The sequence below is a fragment of the Lepidochelys kempii genome, chromosome 9 (genome assembly GCF_965140265.1).
Source record: "Lepidochelys kempii isolate rLepKem1 chromosome 9, rLepKem1.hap2, whole genome shotgun sequence".
NCBI lineage: Eukaryota > Metazoa > Chordata > Testudines > Cheloniidae > Lepidochelys > Lepidochelys kempii.
In genome coordinates this window covers 89,863,061-89,891,048 of record NC_133264.1, presented here as the reverse complement: position 1 = coordinate 89,891,048, position 27,988 = coordinate 89,863,061, and the positions used below count along the sequence as shown (strand labels likewise).

Genomic DNA, 27,988 nt, shown 5'->3' with positions numbered 1-27,988 from the left:
TCCAGGTTCTGCAATGCATAAACCCCCAGGGCAGGGTGGGGGGAAACGCTTAGATGCTGCTCTGCAAGTTGATTGCTCCTCAGTGTGTGGCAAGAGGGGCCCTCTCAGTGGGTCAGGCGAGGCGCGAGAGCCGGGGGGGGGTGGGGGGGACACTGTTTCTCAGCCCCATGCGTGCTCTGGGCTGGGTAAGGGACGCGAGCCTGTCACCAGCCTCCGGGGAAGTGGAAAGCTCTCGCAGGCCATCGCCCTGCGGGCACAGCGGGGTCCCCGTCCCCCCGCCCCGTCAGTGGGTTTTCGCCTGTGTCGTCCCGTGAGTTTCGCAGCCAGGAGTCCCGGCAGCGGACCGGGCGCCCAGCACCGCCTGCTGCCACCGGCCCGGAGAGCGCCCCGACGGGGGCAGAGGGCAGAGCCCGCCCGGCAGCACGGAGAGCCTGCAGGCGCCTGGCTCTCCCCACGCCCTCCGCCCCTGCTGTGCTGCCAGGCGTTACAAAGCTAGCTGCGGGCTTTATGTAAGGGCCCGGCCCCAGCGCTCCCCGGGATGGGGGAGGGGGGGAGGCGAACCCCGCCCCCCCCCCGCAGCCCCCGGCCAGGCGCCGCCAGCGAAGCCCCCCAGCGCCACGCGGGTCCCGCACCAGCCCGTTTTGTAACCATCCTGCAGGCGCCGGCCAATGAGCGGCGCCGCGCCGGGTCACGTGCCCCGCGGTTTATATAACCGGCCGCGGAGCCGGGCTACTTCGGTCAGTGCCGGGCGCCAGCAGCATGGAGCGGCGCGGGCGCAGCCCCTTGGCCACCCCAGCCCCTTGGCCGCCCCGCCGCGGGGCCCTGTAGAGCGGGCCCGGACCATGGGCTCCCACCCGCTGCTGCCGTTCGAGCTGGCGGCCGAGCTCTGCGGCAGCCCGCGGCAGGTGGATGCCCCGAGCCTGGTGCCCGAGTGGCAGGTGCTGCTCAAGCGGGCCGACGCGCTGGCCTACGGGGGCCGGCTCCACGAAGCCTGCCAGCTCTACCAGCTGGCCTCCCGCCGCCAGCAGCTGCGGGCGGAGCAGCTGGAGAAGCTGGTGGAGTGCCTGGCGCAGGGCGTGCGGCTCCGGGAGCAGCTGCCCGCCTGCTGTAGCGGCGGGGGCAGCCTCCTGCAGCCCCGGGACTGGGATATCTTCAGCTGCCGCAAATGCCAGGGCTTCCTCTTCGAGCCCGTCTCTTTGCCTTGCGGACACACGTTTTGCAAAAAGTGCCTGGAGCGGGAGAGGGCCCCCGAGTCCCGCTGCGCCCTGTGCAAGGAAGAAGGGGGCTTGGCGGCCGGGCAGCACCTCCGCGTCAATGTCATCCTCGGCAACCTGCTGGCCAAGTGGTTCCCCGGCCAAGTGACGGCATCGCAGCTCAGGCACGAAGGGAACCTCTTATATAAGGAGAAGAAGCTGCAGGCTGCCCTGCAGAAGTACAATGAAGCAATCAGCCTCGGTAATGATACACCCACCCCCCGGACCCCCCGAAATGATCTCCCACCTACCCACCCACAGGGGCAGAGTTCAGGGGGTTAATGCTGCAAGGCTTAACTCCTTAGAATTTGGATTTGTGTGTGTGGGCAACTTTTGCCACTGATCGATCACAGCCAGGCAAAGGGGATGTTAGAAGCCCAAGTTTCTAGCAACCAAATTTGTCCTTGGAATGCTGCTGTATGTGTCATTTATAGTCTTGCTTTTAAATCTGAGCCTATTTACCGAGTATTTTGACCAGGGCAAGTGACAGCCTTTCATCCCAGGGGCAGCCCTTGGGTGGTATTCCTAGCTATAACGTGGGAGTGGGTGTGGCAGTTGACATGCTGTGCCGAGGATCTGCCATAAAGCCGAGTCCTTCATAAAGACGCAAACGTGTTTAATTGCTGGAGTATTAAGTGTATTGGTGCCAGGTTAAAATCTGAACCAGTTTACCAAACAGTCTGTCCTGTGCATGCTACGGACTTTCAGCTTGTAGGTACAGGCAGCAGAGCATGCATGACATAACGGTGCTCGTTGTGTTTGGTGTTTGTAGTTTGACAGGGTAAACTAATATCCATCATATTTACCTCTCTTCTCCGTCTCTTTTGGGGGAAGGGATAACCTTTAGGAATCTGTTGTTGTGTTGTCTTGTTTTTAAAGTCCAAAGTGAAACTAGGTCAGGAGAACAGTGTGTTGCATAAGCTTTTAGCCTGCGACTCTGGTCTGGATTCCCTGCCCCCTTCTTATGGAATGGTTGTATAACCAGTGAAGTAACAACAAACTGGGTCATGTTTCTGAAAGCATCCCAGAGGTTTGATCGTATTTATCAAAATTACGAGTGAGTCATTGTCACAGCTTCCCATTACATGGTGCTCATTGGAATATGCTTTATTTCAGGAGATGGTTGCTGCTTTTTGCCTAAAAAGGGCTTTTTCCTCTCTCGACAAACCTAACTTAGGCAGCAGCACGTGGTGAATCATTACTGGACAAGTTGCAATGAGTGAAAAGATTTAAAATACCCTGGCCTAATTTGTTGAGGGATTTGCATGCCAAATGATTTTACTGGAGATTTAGTGCTAGATCTTAGAATAAATGCAGGTCACTTTTAGAACTCATGACTGTTCTGTGTTCTCTACAGTCCCCATCCAACAGGAACATGGTAGTAATCCAGAACAGCTAAACGAACTTCTGTAAACACTGTTCAGTTTAACAATGTCAAGCCAGTAATAAACATTACAAATGGTTGTGAAGAAAACTGTGATTTATTACTTAACTATAATCTGGCTTCAAAATAAGTAATGTTGCATAAACTAAATGTAAAAAAAAAAAAGTTAAAATAACCATAAGGGTTCTTAGTCTGGGATATCCTTTAATTAAAGATAAGAATTTTTTCTTAAACCATAGTGTGCCTAGCTGTTACAGCACAGTGTATGAAACAATGGGGCCATTTGGTCTATGCTGTTGTAATATTTATCTGATGGTTGCTGTTAGACATTGTGCGTGAGGTAATATCTTTTATTGAACTAACTTCTGCTCATGAAAGAGAAGCAGTTGAGCTACAGAGTTCTTCAAGTTGTCATTTAATTTCTTTTGATTATAGTTATGTGCCATTTATGAATTTTGATCCCAAACCTTTTGAAAAGGGAGTTATTCATTTTAAAATCCCATCTATACCGTAGCAGCATTAATTGGGCCACAATAATACAGTTATGACATGCCTTAAATCTTTCTGATCAGCTTCTATAAACAATCTGATCCTCTGTCTGAGCTGGTGATTTATTTGTGAGCTGTAGTAAATTTTATGTATGCAGTGTTTAAAGCAGTTGTGTAATATAAATCTGACACCTCTGTACCTGGAAATCCCCCGTGAGATTGCCATATCTCATTTTGTAATTGGTTATTTAAATAATGGATGTTTGCTTTCCTGAGACCACTGGAAAAAGGCATTTGCTTAAGAAAAGAGTCCTAAAGAATAGGGCCCATGTCTGTAATGTTTGTAGTAATTGAGTCAATGTTCCCATTACTTGCAGCTCCAAATGACCATTTATTATATAGCAACCGGTCGCAGATTAATTCTACTTTGAAATCTTATGAAGATGCATTGCATGATGCAGAAACAGCATGCAGGCTCCAACCGTATTGGTCAAAGGTAAGTTCTAATTTTAACAAATGTATTTAGGGTAAAACCTCTTTGGCCATTCTGGTTACTTAGCAAATGCTGTAGCACAGAAGAACTGAACTTGAGAGATGTCTCAACATCTTAGATCAGTTGAACTCAAACACATTCCGTGATGATGCAACTGAGTTCTCTGGCTGGGGAGAAGGGCAGGGTGGCACAGGCTGCTGGCTGATGGACTAAGCACAATTGTCACTGATTTTTATGGAGGTCAGGCTCACATGCCCTGTTATAAGCACTGCACTCAACTTTTATTGTGCTAGAAGGAAGCATTAAGGAGAAGGTTAGGAGATCAAGTTGCAGGGGGAGGTTCTGTCCAGTGATGAGATGAGGGATCCCTAGGACTTCCACTGTACCAGCATTTAACTATCCAGATGCTGTGAGGGTAAACTCGCATGTGTATCTGTTGTGAGGGTAGAGATGCAATACTTCTCTGAGAGCTAAATATGAAAAATCTTCAGACGTGTTGTGGTCAAAAGCTCAGACTTCTTATATTTCGTCTCTTGTTATTTAAGTAATGTGGACTATTATAATTGCCTTGTGCCTGTATTTATTTCACTTTTGGAATATTTTTTTCATATAATCATCTTGCTTTAATAAAGAGGCTCAAAAGGTGGTAAAAGAAATAAACTAGAACTGTAGATCTGTTTGCTTTCAGGGTCACTTAAGGAAAGGACAAGCATTAGCTAATGTGGGAAAAATAGAAGACTCTTTAAGAGAGTTTCTGTTTTGCCTTGCCCTGGATTTTGGGAACAGGACAGCTAAATCAGAGGCTCAAAAGGTGAGTTCTTTAGCCTTGTGCAACAACACTTAGATACTGAAAATGAAATAGATCATTTTTCTCATTTGTTTGTTTGTTTTTTGTGTGTATATGTGTGGTGTGTGTATATATAGTAAAGATTACATGGTGATAGCTGGGTCGGGGGGTATTCCTGTTCTAATTATGTTTTGTGTCCATTGCTATACTTCGAAAAGTTTCATTGGCGATCACAAGAAACACAGCACATGGTGTATGGAAAGGCTGTTTTGTGTGTTTAATATTAGTAAGAGAGTTGCCTATGTAACTTAGATAACAGGAGAGTTGTTAAAAATCAATGGGAGGTTAGTATTGCACTCCTAGACTCCCTGCAATTACACTTCCAGTCTGTTTCCTAGTCTTATTACCAGGCAGACTGATGCTATCTATTGGGACAGAAGTGGGAGTTTCTAGTTAATGTTGTATCAGTTTGATGATTTAGACTGTGAAAACACTGCGCAGTAGGGCCAGGATTGCACTTGGGAGCAGCATCGCTCTTTTCACAGCCACTCAAGATGCTGTGAGCATCAGCAAGCAGAGAAGGCATGAAAGGGAATAGAGTAAACAAAGGAAGTCTTTTTTTTTAAAAAAAACCGTTTCAAAAGGCAGCTAATGATTAAAGATAAATGGGCAGTGTGACAGATCTATAATAAGCCTCTTCCAATAGCAAACTAAGCTGCAGTATACAGCTGTTTGGTTACCTTTATCTTTAAAGAGCTACTGCCAAGGTTGCCAATCCTTCTTTACATATCGTGGTGATTTTCGGTTGTTACACATGCAAACCTTAAGGTAAATGTTCTGTTTGACCCTTCGTTGAAAATCTTTGCTGGGACACTCAATATTATATAAAGTATAATAATTTTAGTGGTGGTCCCTGCAGTGACAATAAACGAGTACATGATTGCTCTGTTATGAGAGTGTGTTCATGCACCAGTTTGATTATAATACAGTCAATTTGGGAGGCTTTGAGTGATTGTAGACATTTGCGTGGTTTTTTTCCTGTTTCCCTGAATTGCCAGCATGTTCCTTTCCCAAAATGCAGTCTCATGCATTATCACTACAAAAATAATACATGAATCAATGACATCTTCTTGTGTGTTGGAGCAAGATATAATGAATTGATACGTCTCTAAATTCAGGCTCAAAGTAGCCTTGTCCAAGAATGCTATTCATTTCTAAGTAATAGGGTCCAGAGGATGAACTAGACCGGGGTCTCAAACTCAAATGACCACGAGGGCCACATGAGGACTAGTGCATTGGCAGAAGGGATGTATCACTGACATCCCACCCTTGTTGCCCCTGGGCCTGCCCCCACTCCACCCCTTCCATGAGGCCCTGCCCTGCCTCTCCCCACCCCAACCCTGCCCCCAGGGGGTGCGGGAGGTGTGCATGGTGTGGCGGGGGCTCAGGGCAGGGGGTTGGGGTGCAGGGTGTGGCAGGGGGCCCGGCGCCGCTTACCTAGAGCAGCTCTGGGATGGCAGTGGCACACACTGGGGCCAGGGCAGGAAGCGGCTGGAACCATGTCCCTCGGGGCGGGGGGGGGGGCGTGGCGTTCTGTGTGCTGCTGTTGCTGCTCCTCCAAGTACCTCCCCTGCCGCTCCATTGGCCACAGTTCCCCGTTCCCAGCCAGTGGGAGCTGTGGGGGGCAGTGCCTGGAAGCGAGAGTAATGCCTGAAGCCCTCTGTTGCCCTCTCCTCTCTCTCTGCTCCCTTCCCCCTGGGCCCGCAGAGGCATAGTTCCGGCCACCTCAGGGAGCGGCGTGGGGCTCGCAGCGCCGGGGGTGGGCAGAGGGGTGCGGGGAACACGTGTTTGAGACCCCTGAACTAGACTTTGTCAGTTACAGAGTGCATCAAAGGATACAATAGTCTATTGATTTTTTTTCAGACTGTTTGCGTAACAGTGACATAGCCCCTTTTATTAAATTCTTTAAGTGCAAATTTCTCATTCTGCTCATTGTAATTGGCAGTCTTCATTGGAATTCATTTTGACACTGAAGGTTCAATCCTGCAGTCTTACTCACAAGAGGAGTCCCTTTTTTAGCTTGAACAAGACTATGGATTGATTGTTCTTGCATGATGTGCTCAACACACTTATGGAAGCATTGCTGGACCAGGCCTGGAGTTTGGTGAAACGATTGCAGTCTTTTCAAACATCATTCCTATTTTTTTAATACATTCAGTGAATTGCACTGTGCTAGTGGTTAGCAATTTGCTAGTGGATTTTACAGATTCGTTTTCTGTTGGCAAGAAGCCATTGCCTGTTTTTCATGCCTGCAACTTTGCCACTATCTCAATTTTTCTTTCTCAACACACCAATTATTTGTAACATAAGAGATTTGATTAGGCCTGAACCTAGGGGATGGTAAGTGCCCTCAGTTCCCAGTTACTTCAGTGGGAGTTTAGGATGCAGAGCACAAACTTGTATTAAATTCCTCAAGCAGTAGCTGCAGACATGTTTATGTAGAACTCTAGTTCTGCAGTCTGCAGAACATAATCCATATGTGGATAAGCGGTGTTATCCTAAAGAACAAAACTGGTTGACGACGTATCAGCACATTTAACTCTGAAATTGACTCTCTTGCTTATTCTAAGCCTGCATCACACCAGTTTTTTTGTTCCTTTTGGGTTCACCCTAAATCTAATTAGTTGTTGTCCATGGGTTCTTGAGTCGTTTTGCAAATCAAAGATGTTTCTGTCAACCATCCCCTTCCTCACAATCTCCACTTTCCCTTAAGATATTGTAAGAGAAGAACTAAGTCGTGAAGTATGTATTCTGTTTTATATCACAGCTTCTACTTAGTTTATTTTCACCCATCCCGGGAAATGCTCAGGAACACTTACCAGATACCCTGCAGCTGTTGTCACCTCACTCTAGATTGAAGGGGAACCTTCTAAATTCAGTGGGATCTGGAGACAGCAGCCATAACCTACCAAGATTGCTCAAGGTAAAGATAATTCTGATGTGTGCGTCTTAATTTTGATGTGTTGTATGGGACATTGAATAATACTTTTTCCAGATTATTCTGATTCTCTGTAAAAACACTTAATACAGACAAGCTGGAGTACTTTGGGGATTGAAAAGATGCAACAAACTAATTTACTGGATTCAACTTAATTGATGCATAAAAAAGGAAGGCTGTCAGACTTCAAAAGACTTATTCTTTTATAGACTAGATCCTTCTTTATTGCATGTCAGAATTAATCCCTTTACCTGTGATAACAAATTCTAGATCTTCCATGTAGTTTACAGCAGAGATGGGCCTGAGTTGTAAAATTTGGATCCAGGTGTCCCCAAAGTTTGGGACGTGTTCAGATCAAGGGTTTTTATTTTGCCCTTAATTGATAGGCCATCCACTCTGGATTCAGATTAGCTATTCTGGGATTTTTACTGATATGGGTATATGAGCCAGCCACGAGGTTGGTTTCAGATCCAGAGTTCACTAATGTTTATGGGAGTTTGGATTCAGAGGTTTGGCTGAGGACTATCTTTGGTTCATCCAAACATGAAACTCCATGGGTATAAATTCTCTCACACAGCTGTAGGAAAGCTTTGCGCGAACTCCTGCAAACTAGAATGGTGGCTTTTGCACAGCTCTGTTCAGGTGCACCCCTAAGTCAATGCCATAGTCTTCTGGAAGGCCTTTTGTGCTTTCTGAGAGGCCCCCTCCCTCAGACCACCATTCCTGAATGAGGTAGGTTTTTGGGAGGAGAGGAGACAATTCAACCCCCTATACCTGCCTTCCTGTGTCCCATGGTCTGATGGCTCTTGACAGTGACCTACAGTATCTACATTCATATTCACCAGGGAAGTAGGGGGAATCAGTCCCTTAATTTGATTTGGCAAACTGGTAGGCGTTGTCCTATGAAATGGTTACTACCTGGCCGTTGCATGGCAACAGTAGGATTAAGGATGATGCAGCAAAACTATTTCAATTTATGACCTGCTGTCCGGGATATTGTGACTGCTGTAAAGAACCAGCAGCCCATTTTAGCTATTGAGTAAAAGATCCTTCTCACTGAAGCAGCCTCTTGTATGTACTTTTCCTTTTTATCAGTTTTGTGTATACTCCTACTCCTCCCTTGGAATAAAGATCATATGGTGTTTAGGCTTTTAAACTAGCAGTGTGATATATAAAATGTTTTTCACTCTAACTTAAAGCCAGTCAAATGGGTTTTTCCATAGTTCAGGAAATGACTTACAGGGTGAGACTTTGCCAAAAAACTGCCTGAATCAAGTATCATGGCTAAGTTATAGACCCCTCTAAATGAAGGCTGATAACACAGCAACACTGGGGTATGTGTGCTTGTTTTGTTGTGTATTGTGGGAAGATGGTATTTTTGACTGAAAATAAGGCCCAGACCCAATGGTTCTCAAACTGGGGTCCATTGGTTTGCAGAGCCCTTCCTGATGGTCCACAAAACATGACAACTTTTGAGATCTGAGCAGGAGTGTGTGCGCATGTGTGGAGTTCTCTTACAAAGTGATCTGCAGAATGAAAATGCTACAGAACTGCAGTCCTGATGTACAGTCATCTCTTTCACACAGGTAAATGTGGAACAGAAAAAGTGTTTCCCTGCTCAGGAAGAACAAAAAATGACTGACTGTGGCAGTTTGAGAAAATCCATTCAGATGATAGAAAGTGTAAAAGGCTGCTCAGAAGATGAGAACAAACATGACTCCGCCCCAGAGTCTGCACTTCTTATTTCTGAGAAATGCAGCCTTCTGAAGAGAAAGCACTGCTCTGAGGAAGTGAGAAGTGCTGACGTGCCCTGCAAACTCATGAAGAAAGGTAAACCTGTTTAGTAAAACTGGGGGCTGGTCCTGTGCTATGAAATCAGTGGGAATTTTGCCTGAGTAAGGAATGCCATGTTGAATCCTTAATTCCAACAGGAGTTTTCTCTAGTAAAGAGTGCAGGACTGGGCTCCAAATTAGACTTTCATGTCTTTCCTAATGACTCTGGATTGTAGTCAGGGCTTGAACTGATCTGGCCTTCCAGAGTCAAGATTCCTCTGTAAAAGTAATTACACTAATCAATCTAGAAAAAGAACAAAAGGGATTGGGCCAAGCCCTTGTTTACCAGTTGGCACTGACATTTCTCATCACTCTCAGGGCTCATGTATGCTTATGGCACTCTGTCCAATAGTAATAGTATAATTAAATTCAGAATGCTTTGACGTGCTTTATTCATACTTACAAAGCACAAATGTTGTTCATTGCTCATAATGTCTGAGATCTCAGAAGTGTGTGGGCCTGATTCATTCTCCATTCAGTGGATATACAGTGGCATGACAGGAGAATCCAGCCCTTTATATATTTCCAATAGTGACAACATGGTTGTGAGAAACACTGTTAATGCAAGACTAAATTCAAGCCTGTTGTGAGTTGTGGCTACTTATGCCAAGGCTGATTTTGGTGTCTGCACGTAAATTATTCATATGATCCTAATGATTCAATAACTACCCATAAATACATGCAGTATGTGATCACAGTACGTGTTAAAAATCAGATGCTGTTTTGTGAACTGACAAAACAGTCTCTGAAATGTTAAACCAGTCACACAGCTGTGTCCAATTACATATTCCAGTGTGTGTTTGGTTTTTTTTTTTTTACAATTATAAATAGGTACAATTGATGCCAAGGGCTCTAGTGCTGGGTGCCGCGTTCCATTTGAATTTGTGGACCCCTCTGACCTGGATTGCTCTTTGTGTATGAGGTATCCATTATTTTCTACTGAATGTTTTTATGTTGTACTTGGTTTTCACTGCCATGATTTATGGCATTCCCTAGCTTGCTTGGTTGCTTATTTTTCTGTCATTTGGAAGCTGTTTGTGGGATGGGTTTTCCCCCTCACTTGTAGTTATTTGGTTCTGAAAAGTTAACTATGAATGGGACTATGACTGAAAGCTTTTGATGTGCCCCAGACAAATGACTGTTCTGACACGATGTATCTTTTGCCAGAGTTAAACAGAGTAACGAACATCTGAAAGACTTGTTACCAGCCACTATGTGGAAGTCAACACTTAGTCCTCTGCAGTTAATTTAATACATACGCCATGTAGCAATTTTTTTCATAATGCTTGAAATATTTGAAGAGTTGATTTCTATGAAGACACTTTACTATAGTGGCACCATTTTACATAAAGTAGTGTGTGGCAATAGTAAAAGCCTTATAAGCAAATAGAAGTCCTTTGTGTGTCTCTATTACGTAACCAACATTCAGCACAGGTAACCAAACATAGGCTCGATATATACTCGCTCACTGTGATGTTAACACAGTTAAATATCACTGATTTCTCCTCAGAGATGCTTCTAATTTAAACAGGAGTTGCTAACTAACACATTAGTTAGCATAAAACACATTAGTTTTATTATTGGTCTTCTATGCTCCATTAAACTTTGACAGAGCAGATACATCTTCCCAACTAACATTTAAAAATCCACAATAGTTAAACTATTCTTCCAGATAAAATCTGTCTTCAAGCCAGTGTGTGGCAATAAGTTAAACCGTAGAAAAGCACTACTATATTGTAGCTGTTATAGGTCAACAAAAGAGCAAGTGTAGACTGCAGATAAAGAGTTCAGATACAAGATGCTAACCTAGTTCTTGTAGCTGTATACAAACAGCCTGACTTCAAATCATGTTTGTTAAAATGTATAGCAAAACTAAGCATAATTAACATTAGAATTGTGCGCAGAAGATGTGAAAGATGCTTAAACTTTACAGATCTGTCAGTTTGTGTAATTTCAGGAGTTACTTAAGCAGTCCTCAATTAGGATGATTACCTTGATGTGCAACCATAAGAATAAGGAGTTGTTCATTTCTCAGGGTTCTGACAAGGACACAGTCACACCCCAGGGAGGGGGGAAAAAAAAAAAATCCCCAAAACCAATTAGCTGTGTTCTGGATTAATCTCCTATTCGCTTTTAGCTTTTAAATGAATTGGTGTTTGGTTTTTTGGGGTTTGGATTTGTCATTCTTTTGACAAAAGTCTGCAAATATTGTGCCATCTTAAAAGATTGTTTAAAACAAAATGAAATATTTTGGAAGAAATAGTGTATTTGGTTTGGCTAGTTTCAGCTTTGAACAAATTTTTAAAATAAAACAAATAAAATCAGAAGCCTAAACTATAAACCTGAACAAGTGCTCCAAAAATTTACAGCTATCAAAAGATTCAGTATTCGTAAGAGCAAAACTTTCTCCAGCACTCCCTCCCTCCACCCCTACCACATGCGCACACACAACTTGAATTTGGCTGTTTTAATGAGGATGTCAATTTGACTGTTTACAAAGCAATTTTCAGATTACTTGGCTCGGATCCTTTATCTTCCCTGACTGTCACAATATTGGCCCTGATCCTGAAACTCAGGACAGCACAGATCCTTGCAGCCACATAGTCCCACTGAAGTCCTTGAGACCACATGGATGTAAGGGCCTGTGTAAGGAGATCCTGTTGGAGGATCTTCCTCTTGCCACTGATATTAACACAGAGTTGTCCTTATCCATATTATGTAATTCAGAAATGTCTTATCCATGATTTTGAGGCTGAGGTGTACCTTACTCTGAAACTTGGACTAATAGTGACCTTTCACCAACTAACTGCAGAAGCTACTATTGATCTACTTCGTGTAAGTGGTAAAGTGTTATTGACCTGTATCCACTTCAGCGGCATGCAGTAAGCACTGGCAGAACATGTTTTGAGGTGATGAGTCACCATTCCAGCTGTGGGGGGCCCAGCAAACTGTCCTGATAGGAAGAATAGTAAGATGCCAATATGGCAGCTCTTTTGTGACCTAAAAATCAAAAAGGTATCCTACAGAAATGGAAACATGGACATATTGTTAAGGATGAGGTATATTCAGTCCTGCCTTAGCCTAGGGGCTGGATGGATGAGCTCTCAAGGTCCCTTCCAGCCCTACATTTCTATGCTTCTGTGTTTGCTTGGAAGGTATTTCCTAACAGGGGTGATGTCCTACTGCACCTGATGTGGTCTCAAGAAATCTTTCTCTAAAATATTTCTCCAATTTGTGAGGCTTAAATCAGCCCCCATTAAACTCAATAGCAAAACTCCCATTAGTGCAGTAAGAGCTGGATCAGGACTATGATCTAATAAAGACATTTCCTGTGCTGTAAATTTAAAGTTGTATTTGTCCAAGTAAATAATTGTAAGTTGATTAAATATACACTCACTTTAGAACTTGATATTAAGCAAAACAGGTAATATTCTGCAGTAAAGTTTCTGCTCTTTGAACAATTGACAGGATTTTAACTGATGTGCAACAAGATAAATGTCATTATAGAATCCCATATGTTCCCTCACTAAATGTCTGTATTTATAGCAATTAATAAACTGGCTATTGCTTTTTTTTGTTACGTGTCATTAGGAGTCAGTATGTTCTTAAACGTACTTTGCATGCTGAAAAAATTTAAGTATGGAATTGTTTTTATGCATGGACAGTAGCACCCAGATTTATCTTGATAAACCAGTTTTTTCTTTAAAAAAAAATAAAATAAAAATTACCTTTAAAGTGAACTTAATTTTATTTAGCCTGACATAACTACTTATGAGGCCTTAAAATATTGAGTGGGCTTTTTAAGATCAAAGTAACTGGTTTTGAATGGTCTCATTTCTAGTCTCAATGATTAGAGACTTTCATAACATTCCTGGGGTTTTGGGGGTGTTTTTTGGTTTTTGTTTTTTAAATGCTCATCAGCAGGGAAAGATCTCTTTGGAATTTATATACCTTCTTCCACTGAATTTAGCCAGAAAAGACCACTAACTTGAAAACAGAATCACAGTGTATAATGTTTTGATGAAATATGACTCTAATGTGCATTTATTTTGTGGGAGAATGTTCAGCTGGAAGTTAGAAGCTATGTAATGTATTCAAACAAAACTAAATTCTCCAGCATTAGATATGGTAACAATAGTGTGTACCAATTTTATTAATCCTATAGGTCCCAAAACAATTATGCATGTGCTTAATTTTACTCATGAGAGTTAGGGTTTGCCAAGATCAGGGCCTTATTTTTAATCAGCTTAATTTGAAAAACATAAGGCCTATCATTCATCACCATAGCATGAGTGCAATCCTGGTCAAATGAAAATCAGTGACAAAACTTTTGTTGATTTCAATGGAACCAGGATTTCAGAGAACCTTCAACATTAGATTGGCAATAGCAAAATGCCTATGTTGAATAAATACAAAAATTGTGAAAGCAAGAAACAAATTTCTGACTAAAGTGCACAGAATTCTAACTACTGAATAGATATGAAAAGATGTTATGAAGTAGCCTTTTATCTTCTTGCCACACGATATTGTCGCTTTTTTGTTTGTTCCATTCCAGGCTTTTTTATGAACCTGTCACCACGCATTGTGGGCACACCTTCTGCCTGAAATGTCTTGAAAGATGCCTAGATCACAACCCAAAATGTCCCCTGTGCAAAGAAGGTCTTTCTGAGGTAATGATACATGAATTTAGTCCGCATAAACTGGAGGGGAGGGGGAATTAATGATTTCAGAAATCCACTGGTATATCCAAATATACTTGAAATCCCATATGATTTGGGGAAGAAGCCTTTTTTAAATGTCTCTACAGCTCCGAGAGCTCATGAAGTTTTCTGTGTTTAAACATTTAAGACCTAAAGCCCTGATCCAGCACAGAGCTCACTGTGTGTGGTTGCAGATTGAGATCAGCAGTGCTCTGCCTAGTTAGCCCATGTGGCGCAAGCTACTGGAACAGGGCTAAGGTGTTACTTTTTGTCATTAATTGTTCACTTGAACTTCTTCAATCATGTTCTTAATTCATGCCTTAAAAGGATACTGTCAAGTAGCTTAGATGCTAATTTTTCCCTGCCTTAAAATTGTTAAATTATTTGTGTGGCCTTCACTAGTAGAATTTGGTATGCTTTCTTTGTCTTTGGTTTACTGTTCAATTCTTGCTGTCTTTTGCAGGAATGCATATTTGTAATGAAACTTTTTTATAAAAGTTTGGGAGGTGAGGGTTGGCAGGGAATAAACTGTTAAACATGATGAGAAATGTCTCCAGATTTCAAGGGTGGGATTTTTAAATATGCTTGGCACTGGTCAACTCCCAGGAACTAACAATTTTTAATTGTAGTGGAGAGGGGGAAGAGAGTAGCTAGGGTTTGTAGAGTCTATACAATAATATTTTGTTCCCTCTTCTGGCTCTGATACATTATGTCAATGGCACTAGTGTTGACTTGTTGCTGCACCAACCAAAAGTAAACAAAATGAGTACAGTTAATTTTAAGCTCCCTGGGAAACACAGCAACAATATAGATGTATAAAAATTCTGAGACACACCTGAACTAAACCGGTAGGGAAAGAAATGATCTCTTCAGAGTGAACACATTTAAAGGATACAGGAAACTCTAAATGATTACCACATATACTATCATAAGCCAGTTCATTTATAAGCTGACCCCCCGAAGATGGATAAGTAAAAATGGAAAATTTTTATGACCCATTCATAAGCTGACCCTATAATTCAGGGGTTGGCAAACTTTGGCTCCTGGGCCATCAGGATAAGCAGCTGGCAGGCTGAGATGTTTGTTTACCTCGCGTGTTGGTAGGCAAGGAGGTAAGCCTAAGTAAACAAAGTGTTCCAGCCTGCCAGCTGCTTACCCTGATGGGCTGGGATAGCAACTAGTACAGAAATTTTGGGGCAGAGGGGGAAGAAGCTGGGGGTCAGGAGTAATCCCTGGGACCCCCACACTCTCCCCATCCCTTCTCACCTTACCTGGGGCAGGCCAGGGGAGAATGTCTCTGGCCTGGCCAGAGCCGCTCAGCGGGCCAGATTGGGCAGCATGGCTGCAACTTGCCAGCCCCGGAGCTGCAGCTGCTTGGGAGGCTGTAGGGAGAGCAAACTGGCCAGAAGCTGAGACACTCTGGTCCTGCCTCCTCCCTGCTGGCTGTCCTGCCTCTCCTTGCCCCCTCTTGGGGAGGGGCTGTGTCCCAGCTCTCCCTCTCTATACCTGTTCGTAAGCCAACCCCCTTCTCTGATGCTTCTCTATTTTCCTTAAAAAATTCAACTTATGAACGAGTATATATGGTACTGCACTTTGGCACTTTAACTCTTTCAATGTAGTAATGAAACTGAAGCTCATCATGCATCCAGCTGTTTTTGCTACGTCTTGGGGGAATACGAAAGCCCATAGGAAACGACCAACCCCCAGCAAAATGACACAGTAGCTAAAACTGTCTGTGTAGGTTATCCATACCAATTACAGGAGTAATAAACAAAGAGCCCAATCCTGCAAGCTCTGAGCATTGAATTCCCCATGACATCCATTTGGTGCATGACGTTCATGTAGGATATTGGGTTGTAATGCTGTTCTGTATTGCTTTGAAAAGTCTTCTGAAAAATCAGTGCCCTTCCCATGTCTTTATAATAGTGTGGTGCTGCAGGTGTACACCCAAACTAGTAAGGGGTTGTCCTCACCTCTCCTGTAACCCTGGGTACTCCCATGCTGTACAGCTCTGGCTCAGAGCCCTGACACCAACAGCCTCTCACAGCACAGTGGCTTCACCCTAGAGTCCACCAGTCTGGTTGCTGCTTGCCAGGGTAACCCCAACAGCCCTTCCAGTCTCAGATTTCTCCAAAACCATCACATGCAAGACAAGTGCGTGTCTGGCTTCAGTAAAAAGACCAGAGTTGACACTTCTATAGTACAGTAATATTGTATTGAATCAGTTGATTCAATTGCTTATTCTTTGGAGTCCAGAATCCCAGGTCCTGGGGTGTCTGGACCTTGATTCCCACAAGCAGGTTGGAAAGCAAGGAGGGAAATGGATTAGTGACCATTTCTGTTTATAATGGAAGTGACCAAATACAATGAAGAAAAGGCTACATTGGCGGAAGCTTTAGTAAAATAGCGCATGGCAGCCATTGCTATACATTGTTTGATAGCTGCTCAGTTGTGCCTTCTTGTTGCAGTGTTTGGCTCTGAGGAAATACTGCAAAACAGTACTGATGGAGGAGTTAATAGCGAAGTATCTTCCAGAGGAACTCACTGAGAGAAGGAAGATTTATGAAGAGGAAATTGCAGAGCTTTCCAAGTACGTAATCAGTTTGTGTGGGCTTTCGTGGGGGCGGGGTTTAAACCAATCTTTAAAAGTAGTTTAGCTAGCAACTGAATGGCTCTCATCACTGTAGAACATGTCCTAAGGTGCTGATAAAGGAGTTTACTCTGTATTACATGATTCAAGAAGGGAAGGGTTCAGACACACAAGACTAAACTGCAAGCTATCTGGTACCATGCTCTTGTGGAGGAAATCCAAGCCAATAATATGAGGTGCATTACAATAACATTGTGTTCTCTTGACCTTTGCGCATGTCGCAGTGGCTTGAAGTGGAATTTCACCCCAGTACACGTGGATTGGAAATTGGATGGGAAAGGGGGAGAGTTGAGGAACATCCAAGCTCTAAAGCAGCCTCGAGAGATGAGGTGATAACTCTTTCTGGCTTTGCTGGAAGGATTAAAAACAAAGTTCCATTAATTATAATGGAATATCATTACCATTATCTGGAAAGATGAAAGCAAACAATAGTTTAACTGTTTTTGTATAATACAGAAATCTTGTTTTTCCATTTGATTTTATTGTAAAGCACTCTGAGATCTTAGCAAGATAAGGCATCCTCTAAATTGCATTGTTTCATCATATGTCTGTAGTTTGTACCTTTCTAATGCTTTTTCAAAGATGGTGCATATTTTCCTATATATAGTGGGATTTTTTTCTTATAGCTTAAATAAGAACGTTCCCATCTTTGTCTGCACAATGGCCTATCCTACAGTCCCTTGCCCTCTGCACATCTTTGAGCCATGTTATCGACTGATGATTCGAAGATGCATGGAGACTGGCACCAAGCAATTTGGAATGTGTATCGGTGATCCTATCAAGGGGTGAGTGAGCAGTGCACACCAGTGGTGGCAGTTGCATTTCTAGATCAGACCAGTGATCTGTTTAGTCCAGTAGCCTGTCTATACTAGCTGCCTCAGAGGAAGGTGCTGAAAACCCCATAATGGACAACTGTGGAATAACAGGCAGGAGGGTGGTGTGGGGGGGGAAGGTGGGGCGGCATTTCTTCCTAGCAGTGTTAGTGGTAGGCTGATGTACTGAAGCGTGAAGATAAGATTTATATCCCTTACTGTACACTTTTACCCTGGCTCACAGAAGGCTTAGGTATGGCTTGAGGAAAAAGTATTTTCTTAGTTTTAAATTTATTTCTTTGGTACCGCCAGTCAAGTTGGAATGCTAACAAATTTTACTATCAAAAGAAACAGTCATGTTATCAGGTCAGATTGACATCTCCACTGTATTAAATATAGTGGTTGGGATAGAAGTATAGTCAGCTTAGTACATGGACTGGCTGAGCATTTACATCATGCCATTTACAGCAAAGTGCCAATCTTGTATCACCCTGCCTTGAAGCCCACATCTGCATTTTGACTTCTCACCAGTGTCATAATGGTCTGTATGAGCCAGAGACTGCAAAGCAAAGCTTACTAAAATCATTGGTAAGTTTTTTTTCTTTGTAGATTTCATAGTCCTTCCATAGTGCTTACTATCCTTAACCCTACTGGGCCTTAGAGTTTTCATTGAACATCTGAAGTTCTTACATTTTGAAATGTAGATAAATAGTAGAAAGTGAAATATCCTTCTAGAACAGTTGCACTGGTGCAGTATGTGATTACCTAAGGTATTCCATTGCACAAGAAATTATCAGTATTCTAAAATTCAATGGCAACAAACTACATTAATGCAGAATTAAGGTTGTTCGGGGGTATATTGTTCCCTTGCAAAACACTGAGTTGAGCAAAACTCAAACTGCTGAAAACCAGGGAATACCCAGTTAAGATCGCCCATGCAACCTTAAATCTGCCCTGTTTTAGCAATGCTCCAGTATGCCCTGTAACAGCACACTTTGCTTTGCCAACCCTATAGTTGCTGAAATGTGCTAGCTCTTTACCTCCTTTTTACTGCCCATTCATTCTCACTCACAGGATTCCATCTAACACTATTAAAGGACAAAAATGAGGAAAATTATCATAGCTCCTGGACACATCTCTAATATGATCCAATGTATGAGATGAACACCAGGAATAAGACTCAGATTATTTCCACCCAAATGAATCCCCACAATGCCCAGTATGACACAGCTTCTTAAATCACTGGTTAGGTAATGCAGAGTGGGCAAAACATGATGCCTGCACTGTCTGTTCCTAAGTTCTGTGCAATGTTTCTTTGAAAACATCACATTAATCTGCCCTAGTAACTACTTGCCCCAACCAGTCCCCCAGGAGCTAATGAAAAACAGATTTTTTTTTTCCCCAGGCAAGTCTTGAACTGGTGGTTTACCACCCATCCCTGTGAATCCCCTGTAAACCCCTTCCCCTTGCTGCAGCTCCAAACCCCTCTCCCCTTATTACTCAATTCCTCAGCCTCCTAATAGCCATCTCCTTCCAGGAAGCAATCACATTTAATTTTTTTCCTCCCCCGTAGACTTTGATTACATTCTCCCACAAAACAAAATTGCCACCTATGACTTGCAAATTGCAGCCTCCTCTGGCCACTCAGTCCAAAACTTCTTTTGTCTAAGATGTGGGGCTTGTAATTAATTTATCCTTCATTATGTTAACTGAAGAGGGTGAGTTCACCACCATCTGTCTTAGTGTGGTCTGTGATTCATCCAGCCATTAGTACATCTCAATTTAACAGAACAAGGCAGCAGAAGGCAACTGGTTTGGTTTTGGTTTTGAGGCCTGTAACTTGGATCCCCTAGGTCAGATAACCCCACATTTGGATTGTTAATGCTACCCTTTGCCCCCATGAGGTACACCAAATTTCATAGCAATCCAAGTAACCATTTGGCTTTTAGAGTATTTACAAAAGTCAAGCTTTAACGCATCTAAAATGGCAGGCATGGAAACCCTCTAGCCACCTTTCTGTATTGGTGCATGTGCGCTGTAAAAGGTACATTTTCTTGAATACTATTCTCCATTTGGGTCCCCCAAAGATTGAATGGGTGCCATACACTACCTGGAGTAAAACTCTGATTTGAGACCATTGTGATCTGCATCACATTAATAGTTAACTTTAATCTCTAGCTCTGTGTGCAGGGGGGAAAAAAACCCACCTAGAGACTTTGAAAAATGGCTTGTGTGGGGTTGGGGGGAAGGGCTTGTATCTCAGAACCCCTAGCCCAAAGGATCCCAATTCTTGGTCACTAAGCCAACTGTGAACCTTCCTGAGGCAGGCCAAATTTCAAATGAATCCAGCTAAGTGCCTCCGTTTTAGAGAACTTAGAAAAGTTGGCCTTATTATAATGGTGCTGGGCATTCAGCTGGTCAGCTTGCCTGAACATTCATGAAGGTAGTTTTGAAAAGTGTTGTATAACCTGAAGGAGAACAATAAAAATATGCATTACATGTAGCACTCATTGACACTGGTAAATATCTTTGTATTAGAATGGCTGTTCAGTAAATCTACAGAACTGAACCTGGAAAGAATACAGCCAGTTTATTTGCTTTTGTTTTTATTTTAAATAGGTTTGCTGATTATGGCTGCATTCTGGAGATCAGAAATGTTGAATTCTTTGCTGACGGTCGCTCTGTAGTAGACAGCATTGGCAAGAGGAGGTTTAAGGTGGTAGAGCACAGCCAGCGTGATGGATACAACACAGCAGATATTGAGTACATTGAGGATCAGAAGGTGAGTTTACCGAAGATTATTTTCCAAGAGTTTTTATCTTTATAAAAGTGGTGTGTATCAGGATGGGATCTTGCCAGGCTTCCTAATAGGGTACTTCAGGTTTGCTTTATACCTGTAATCTGATTGGATCTGGCCCTACTCCCACTGAAATCAATTTCCAAATTGGATTGGGTCCATTATCCCCAATTTTTTTCAGTGCACTATTATTGAGAAAATATGTAACATACTCAAAATGTGTTAGGTGCTGTGCAAACCTCTACTGTATTTATAGGGAGACAGTGCCAGCCACAAAGTTTTCATACCCAAAAAAAAACCTGAATACAACTCATTTGGGGACCCATTTTCATTTAAATATATAACTCTAGTAAGTGGTGGTTGGATTTAGCCTGACAAACATTTTGTTCTGAAAATGGATTTTTTTGTTTTAGAACCTAGGGGTGAAGAAAAAGGTTGAGAGAAACGTAGATTGAGATACTTTTCAGAAAAATAAACCAAAGAACAAACTTTCAGGATCTGCCCTAGAGTTTTCAAAAGAATTAAGAGTGGGTAGTGCCTTTTGAAAATGTAATTGGAATTAAGTCCAGCCTCACCCCCTCTCTCTGTGCTCTCTTCAGGTGCAAGGAGAGAGCTATGCTGAGTTACTTGTTCTACATGATTCTGTATATGATCAGGCTTATATGTGGTTTAACTCACTCAAACAAGCACTCAAGAGTCGAATTCTCAGTCATTTTGGTCCAATGCCAGCTAAGGATCCTGACCCACAGGTACTTGACTTTATATTTATCCAGGAATAGAGGTTGTCATTTTTATTGATTACAGGAAGTTTAGCAATCACACTGATAAACCAAGAAGAATTTTCTAATTCATTGAAGAAAACATTAATCCTCTTCATTGACCCTGTGTAACCTGTTCAATATCTAAATTGTTGCCATAAGCTACTGCTGCAGTAACTCTGAGCAAGTCAGAATTCATATTTATTATTTCATTTTAACTTCCTGAGAAATATTGACCAAATTAATCCCTATTGATTTCAGTGAATGTGCACCATTTTGTAACGTAACTGAATTTGTCCCAAAGTTTAGGAGGAAAATAGTGATTGTACAAAACGATGACAACTGCAGGACAAACTTGATGCTAGTGTTACAGGACTCAGTACTGCAAGGTGCTGGAGACCCTAAACTCAAAGTACTAACAGAGTATAACAGATGTTAGGGTGCTAAATCCCTAATAGATAGGGCCCTACCAAATTCATGGCGATGAAAAACGCATCACAGACCATGAAATCTGGCCTTCTCCCATGAAATCTGGTCTCTTATGTGCTTTGACCCTATACAGATTTCATAGGGGGAGACAAGCGTTTGCAAATTGGAGGCCCTGACCCAGAAGGGAGTTGCAGGGGGGTCACGGTTATTTTAGGGGGGTCACGGATTGCTACCCTTACTTCAGCGCTGCCTTCAGAGCTGGGTGGCCAGAGAGCAGCAGCTGCTAGCCGGGCACCCAGCTCTGAAGGCAGTGTCCCACCAGCAGCAGTGCAGAAGTAAGGGTGGCAACACTGTACCGTGCCACCCTTCTGCACAGCTGCCTTTAGAGGTAGGCAGCTGCCGACTGAGGGCCCAGCTCTGCAGGCAGCAGCGCAGGAGTAAAGGTGGCAACACCGTACCATGCCCTCCTTACCATACCATACCAGCACCACTGCCAACAGCAGCACAGAAGTAAGGGTAGCAGAGCCACAACCTCCCCTACAACCTTGCGACCCCCCCCCACAACTCCTTTTTTGGGTCAGGATCCCTGCAATTACAACACCTTGAAATAGCTGAAATCATTAAATGTATTTTTTAAATTGACCAAAATGGACCATGAATTTGGCAGGGCCCTTACTTATAGGTTTGGGCCCACTAAGACGGAGTATGAAGATGATGCAGAAGACACAAACTACATATTACTAGAGGCAAAAATGGGTCTAATCCAAACACTCTAAATTATAGAAAAGTTTAGGATCTGGGTATAAACTGTGTACGTCTAACTAGAAGTTATTAAAATGGCATTTGGAGGGACCCTATAGAAAGCATTTGTTACTAAGCCAGTAAAAACGTGTTGTTCCATACAAGATATTTTTTGTCACTGACAGCATCTTGGCTTCTGTATCATAATGTACATGTTCTCTATTGCAGGCTAGCCCCAATGGCCCTGCGTGGTGCTGGTGGGTCCTTGCTGTCCTTCCACTTGAGAGTAGAGCTCAGCTTCCGTTTCTTGCCATGAAATCCCTGAAAGACCGCTTGAATGGCATCAGACGTGTCCTTACGTTTATGTCCCGTACACGGTCACGATGATGCGGAGAACCAGCTGTGAAGCCTCTTGCAATACTGGACTGGAGTTTCTCTTGTAACTATATCTGACTGCAATACTGTCTTATGGATTTGTGTGTCAAAACAGGACAAGTTTTGAAGTCTAACTTTCAAAGGAAATAAAATATGAAGAGCCAAGGATATTTACAGATCATCCAGTAGTATCCATTTGATCTCTGAACTTTCTTGAGACGAGTATTCAATTGTTGCACTGCTAAGCTATTATCTGTTATATAACAGAACAAAGTGGTCTCGTTTGCCATAAACCTTTTGAAAGTTTGAGGTGAGTTTCCTGTAGTACTAAAGGAAATCTGTGCGGTTTAATGTGAAAAAGAAATACTGATAGTGTTAAAGCATTATTTCAATGAACTGCAAAGTCTTTTATTCCAAATGGTTCAGGTTTATATAGCATTGTGTATTATAATGTCCACAACTTCTGTTTGATCATTTATTTTTGCACTATGTCTTTTTTTGGTTTCCAAATGTATATTTGTAATTATTTGTGTACATTCTCTACACAGAAAGTAAGCTGCTCTATTTATTTATGGTGTCTTACCATGTATGAATGACTAGGGGAAAAGATATTAAGAATACACAAGCTACTACTTCGGTCATTTTTTCAATACATTTGTGTTTTGAGTACTTTGAATGTTTTTCTATCTCCAGTGATCTATATTCTAAGAAGGATTGCCCCCAACACAGTCAGCCATGAATATGCAGGCTTTGTCTGAAAGAGTTCATTGTTGCTGGGTAGAGTTTGATCCTACAATCTTAACTGGTCCCCAATCAAGTAAAGCACTTCAGCATATGCTTAAGTGTATTTGGGGCTTTGGGTAATAAACTTCAGTGGGCTTTGCCCAGAGAGATGACTGAAGGATCCAGCCATTAATTTTGCACAATATAAAGAGTAGCACTATGCAGCAGTTTGCAGTGAAATGTTGTATTTGAATTGCTATGAGAGTATCGCAGCTACCTACAAACACAATGCAGGAGCTGATAGGTGTAAGAAGCAACCTTTCACAAAAGAGAACTAGAGGGGTATTTCACTTCAGGTTGATATAAAGAATCTCTAATAACCCTTTTACATGTTAAGATCTTATGTTTGTAGTTAATATTATGATTTTTTGCTATGTAGGGCTCCAGGAGGGCTCACAAGAAGGAAGGTATTTTAATAAACTTTCTATTTATTCCACCTCCACCTCCAGATTTTTCCATTAGCCACAAGTCTCTACCTGATCTTTGTGTCTCCTGTCAGACTGAGCAGCTTGATAGCTAATGGTTAAAACCCCAAAGGCAATTGAAAACTGGGTTTCACCTTTTCTGCATCTTTTGCACTGTGTAAGATTTTGGGCCTGATCTTGCTTCCATTAAAGTCAGTTGGAGTTCTGCTATGGACTTAAGTGGGAGCAAGTTTGGGTCTTTGTATCTAAGCTATGGATCTCTCTTCAGAGAGCAAGTAGGATGGATGAAAATTCATGATATTGCCCAGAATAGTGTCTATTAGTGCATACCCTTCTGGAAAAGTCCTGTAGAATTTAATAGAATATTGTCTTTCCATAGGCTTTTAAAATCATTTTAGTTTGAGATAATTTATTTTATTTCAGTTTTATAGTTTTGAGTAATTTATGAACCCTGTTAAGTTTCTGTAGAATGTAGTTTTTCATCCTTATTAAATTCTACAGCACTCTTCTTTAAGTGCCGTAGAAACAAATTGTCACACGTTTCAGTATTCCATCTAGTGAGGCAGATTGAAAGTATATTTTGTTGTTGCTTTAGCTACCTTGTAAATACTACAGGAAACTCATTTCCATGCTGTTAGTTTGCTACACTTTTCTGTGGATGGTACTGTGCCTGTTTGTGAGAATAATATATGTATAGGGCTTCTGTTTTGGGGGTTTAATTTCATTTTTTGGCATTTGTTTTGAGTTCTATGTAGATATCCAAAAATGGGGCTTTTCTCTTTGAAACCGTACTAAGTGTATATACAAACAGCATTACATTAGCAGGCACTAGGGAACCTTTTAGTGTGAATCAACTGGGTCTATGCAGACCAATTAGTGTGCAATATACTAGTGAACGTCAGAAATCACACATCCCTAGTTCACATTAATGCTCTGTGTTGGCAAATCCTTACAAGCCAATGAGCAGGGACATCGCCTATATAAACAAACTGCACTATGAAACAGGTGAAGTCAACATGAATTGAGTAACTATTTCCAATTTCTTTTTTAATTGGGATGTTTTATCCATGTCTATTAAAAACCAAAAATCAGAAGATTTACATATGTATTATGTACACCTCTTTTAAACTGTAAAATGCACAGTGGCTGCTGTCTGCAATGGCATCTGTCTTCATAATGAAGAAAACAGATGAGTGACTTCTCATCTTAGTTGCAGGTGATGTCACTTTAAATGCAGTTCTGACCAAAGCCATTTCTGTATTAGTAATGCATAACTTGAGACCAGTCCTGCTTCCATACAAGTCAGTAGGTGTGTTTGGTCCTCACATCCGTGGCCGCAGGATTCGGTCTTTAAGTATGTTGTATTTTGGGGCTGTTTTCTCACTGATTTTGTTTTTGCTCTTTTCTGCATGCTAGAACTTCTGTTACACATTCATGTTACTGGTTCACAGGTAACTATGGAGAGTCCTTTAATTACACTTGACAATGCCTGTTTTTAAAATAGGCCAGCCCTTTCCATCACCCTTGGTGAGTTGAGACCACCAAGTTTCAACTCTTTTGGAGTGAATTACAGAACATCTACCAGTTTCTACATACACTACTGTGTAGTGTTTATTTTTGAGATACAGTAAATTTGGCATCTTTTCTGAAATGTGAGACAATAGCTTTAACAGTCACTTAAATTTTATATACTATGTTGATCTGATATACTTATTCTTACCATCAAGTTGTGCACATAACTAGGTGTACTGACCTACTGTAGAATAAAAACAAACTCAAAAGTATTGATCAAGTTTTGACTGCACACCAAATACAAGCTTGGGTTCATAGTTCTTTAATAGCCCCTATGTAGCAAACCCATTTAAATCCCATTTAACCCCTGTTTTGGGGGTTTAAACAACATGTATGCTTTTTGCTGGTCATTCACACAGGTTAAACTTTCACTGGAGCTCAATTCAGCAGACTTGAAGTCACCAGCAAAATTTGATTTCAGGGGGGAGTTTGGTCCCCAGTGACAATCAAATGAGAGAAAAAAGCTCAAACCATAGCTGAATGAAAGCCATCTGCCATACAAATATTGTAGGGCAAGCCAAAAAGCAGCCCAAGCATGGGTTTCCTGAAAGTTTTAGAGTCATTTACACTTGTTTGATATGATGACTTTGTTCATTTGCAACCTTCACCATTTATGAGATGTGATTAGTGCAAATGCATGAAAATAACTTAATATCGGTCATGTCATTATGCCACATTCCTAGGTAGGTGGAGGGACATACGTCAAATTTCTTCAGTAAATTTGTTTTCATGACACTAAGTACAAGGCAGACTCAAGCTAAATGACTCCTTCCTGCTTTGTGCACTACTTCATCTAACAACAAAAAACGATGATGGGAAAACATGAATGAGGGGGGGGAAAAATACAGTATTTCTCTTGGCCAGCTCAACTTGGCCAAAAAACTAAAAATGGGTGAGAACGGAACAGAGTAGATAGAGCCTGATTCTGATCTCATTGACATGTGTAAATCGGAAGTAACTGCACTTAAGGCAATGGAATTACACCAGTATAAAACTGATGCGAGAACAGACTCAAGCAAAAGGTTCAGCAGACCCTGCTGGAAGTCAGACCTGGTTAGCCTCATGGGGTAGCGCTGGAGTTCCCTTTTCTTGAGTGCTATTTTTTTATTAGCTGTTAAGCTGACAGCTGGGATTTCTCATTGCAAAGTGGCTGGTCCATGCTTGGGCTACCCCTCTGTCCTATATGAGTATTTATTAGCCTTTAGAGCATGTATGAACCACTAATTTGTTAATCCAATAATATTAATCTTGGTAAAAATGGAGTTTGCCAGATTTGTATTTACTGGGTCTGGATCTGTTATAGATAGTGAGGTATAGAGGTTAGAGAGCATTTATAAACTGAAGTTTTATATTTTGGATGTGGTCACTCAATCATTTCTTTGATACTGGAATTTTACCAGTGTTTAAACTAGTTAATGAGGGCCACAGGTACATTTTCAATGCCTTGTTTTTTGGGGGGTAGTGGAGAGATTGATTCATGTAGCTTTTGTGAAAATAGGCAAAACATCTATCTAAGTAACCTGAGTCTAGTTTGTGCAAAATTCAGTAGGAATTATATGCATTTAGGGTCTGAGACAATTGTGTCAATAGACTCACATTGACTTCATTAGGGGGTTGGATCAAGCCCACAAAGACTGCAGGCTCAAGAAGAATGCAGAAAAGTACCTTTGTAAATGAAATCCTCTGCCAAGATTTGCAGGATAAATATTGCCAATATACGAGAAACCAGATTGTTTAATACAGGATTTAATTCTTAAATAGTTCAGCTTTTGTGCATCAGCCATTACACTGAGGTCTTGTCTACATGGCAGTGCAGTGGTAACTACAGCGGTGTGAACTGGAGAGTATGCTCTAATGGTCCTATGTAGACCCTGCTGGTGTGAACTAGAAAGTACCTAGTTAGCGCTGCTGTAGCCCTATTTGAAACAGGGCAAGTACTACTTAGTTCACACTAGCAGGGTATACAGGGGTCAGAGCACAAGTTAGCATATTCTGCTGTTCACACCCCTGTCATCAGTACTGTCCTGCAGTGTAGACATGCCCAGAGTTATACGTGCACGTATCATGCACAGAAGTGCTTACTAATATCTGAGGAGTTTTCATAGGGTCTAAATTAACCCTCAAATAGAAGTGCCTGTATTTCTGTGTTGCTGGTTGCCATTCTTAATCTTCAATCATAGCCTACCCCCCCCCACCCCTTTTTAATTCTTGACAGCAGATTGGAGGAACACAGGTTTACAGAGCAGCACTGTGGCAGAAACAATGTAATCCTTTTACATATATCTACTGGAAGAAAAAAAGCCAGTGGAAAAATCATTTAAGAGATCTTCATGTGGTGCTGTAGACTTGTCCTATTTAATACCATCAAGCTATGTGGTTATTAGAGAGCCAGAAATAAAATATCTATCAAGTCATTTTAAATAGTGACAAATTTCTTTGGGGGCTTGTGTATTCTACTTGTGTGTAAAGCATCCTTTTATTTTTCTTGCACTAATGAACTTGAAGTGAAATTAAATTCAATTAGTCATTGAACAGCAGTACTATTCCACTACCTCTACGTAAGTTTGACATCTTTTTTTTCCCATTCATGTTATGTTCAAGATATTAATTTCATAGTTCTGTCAGCCTATGTATCCAGTAGTACTAATTATGTTGTATGGACATAAGTCTGTATGGGTACTTGTTTGCTAATTAAAATTTGTGTTCTTTA

General features: G+C 41.9%; 1 protein-coding gene across 4 annotated transcripts; it reads left to right on the top strand.

Moving 5' to 3' along the window:
* The first annotated feature begins 713 nt into the window (after window positions 1-713).
* On the top strand, window positions 714-27,988 carry LONRF3 (LON peptidase N-terminal domain and ring finger 3). 4 transcript variants are annotated; one of them, XM_073361360.1, is made up of 12 exons: window positions 719-1,455; window positions 3,503-3,621; window positions 4,307-4,429; window positions 7,233-7,388; window positions 8,990-9,233; window positions 10,068-10,158; window positions 13,792-13,906; window positions 16,405-16,526; window positions 17,213-17,371; window positions 20,018-20,180; window positions 20,795-20,944; window positions 22,352-27,988. In XM_073361360.1, the coding sequence occupies exons 1-12, from the start codon at window positions 843-845 to the stop codon at window positions 22,508-22,510; spliced, it is 2,214 nt and encodes a 737-aa protein (XP_073217461.1). In that variant the 5' UTR covers window positions 719-842; the 3' UTR covers window positions 22,511-27,988. The 4 variants fall into 4 exon arrangements, 3 of the variants coding, with proteins under 3 accessions (XP_073217462.1, XP_073217461.1, XP_073217463.1); XR_012160993.1 differs by lacking the exons at window positions 20,795-20,944; window positions 22,352-27,988 and adding an exon at window positions 17,867-17,986 and having other exon boundaries at window positions 714-1,455; window positions 20,018-20,106; XM_073361361.1 differs by lacking the exon at window positions 4,307-4,429 and having other exon boundaries at window positions 718-1,455.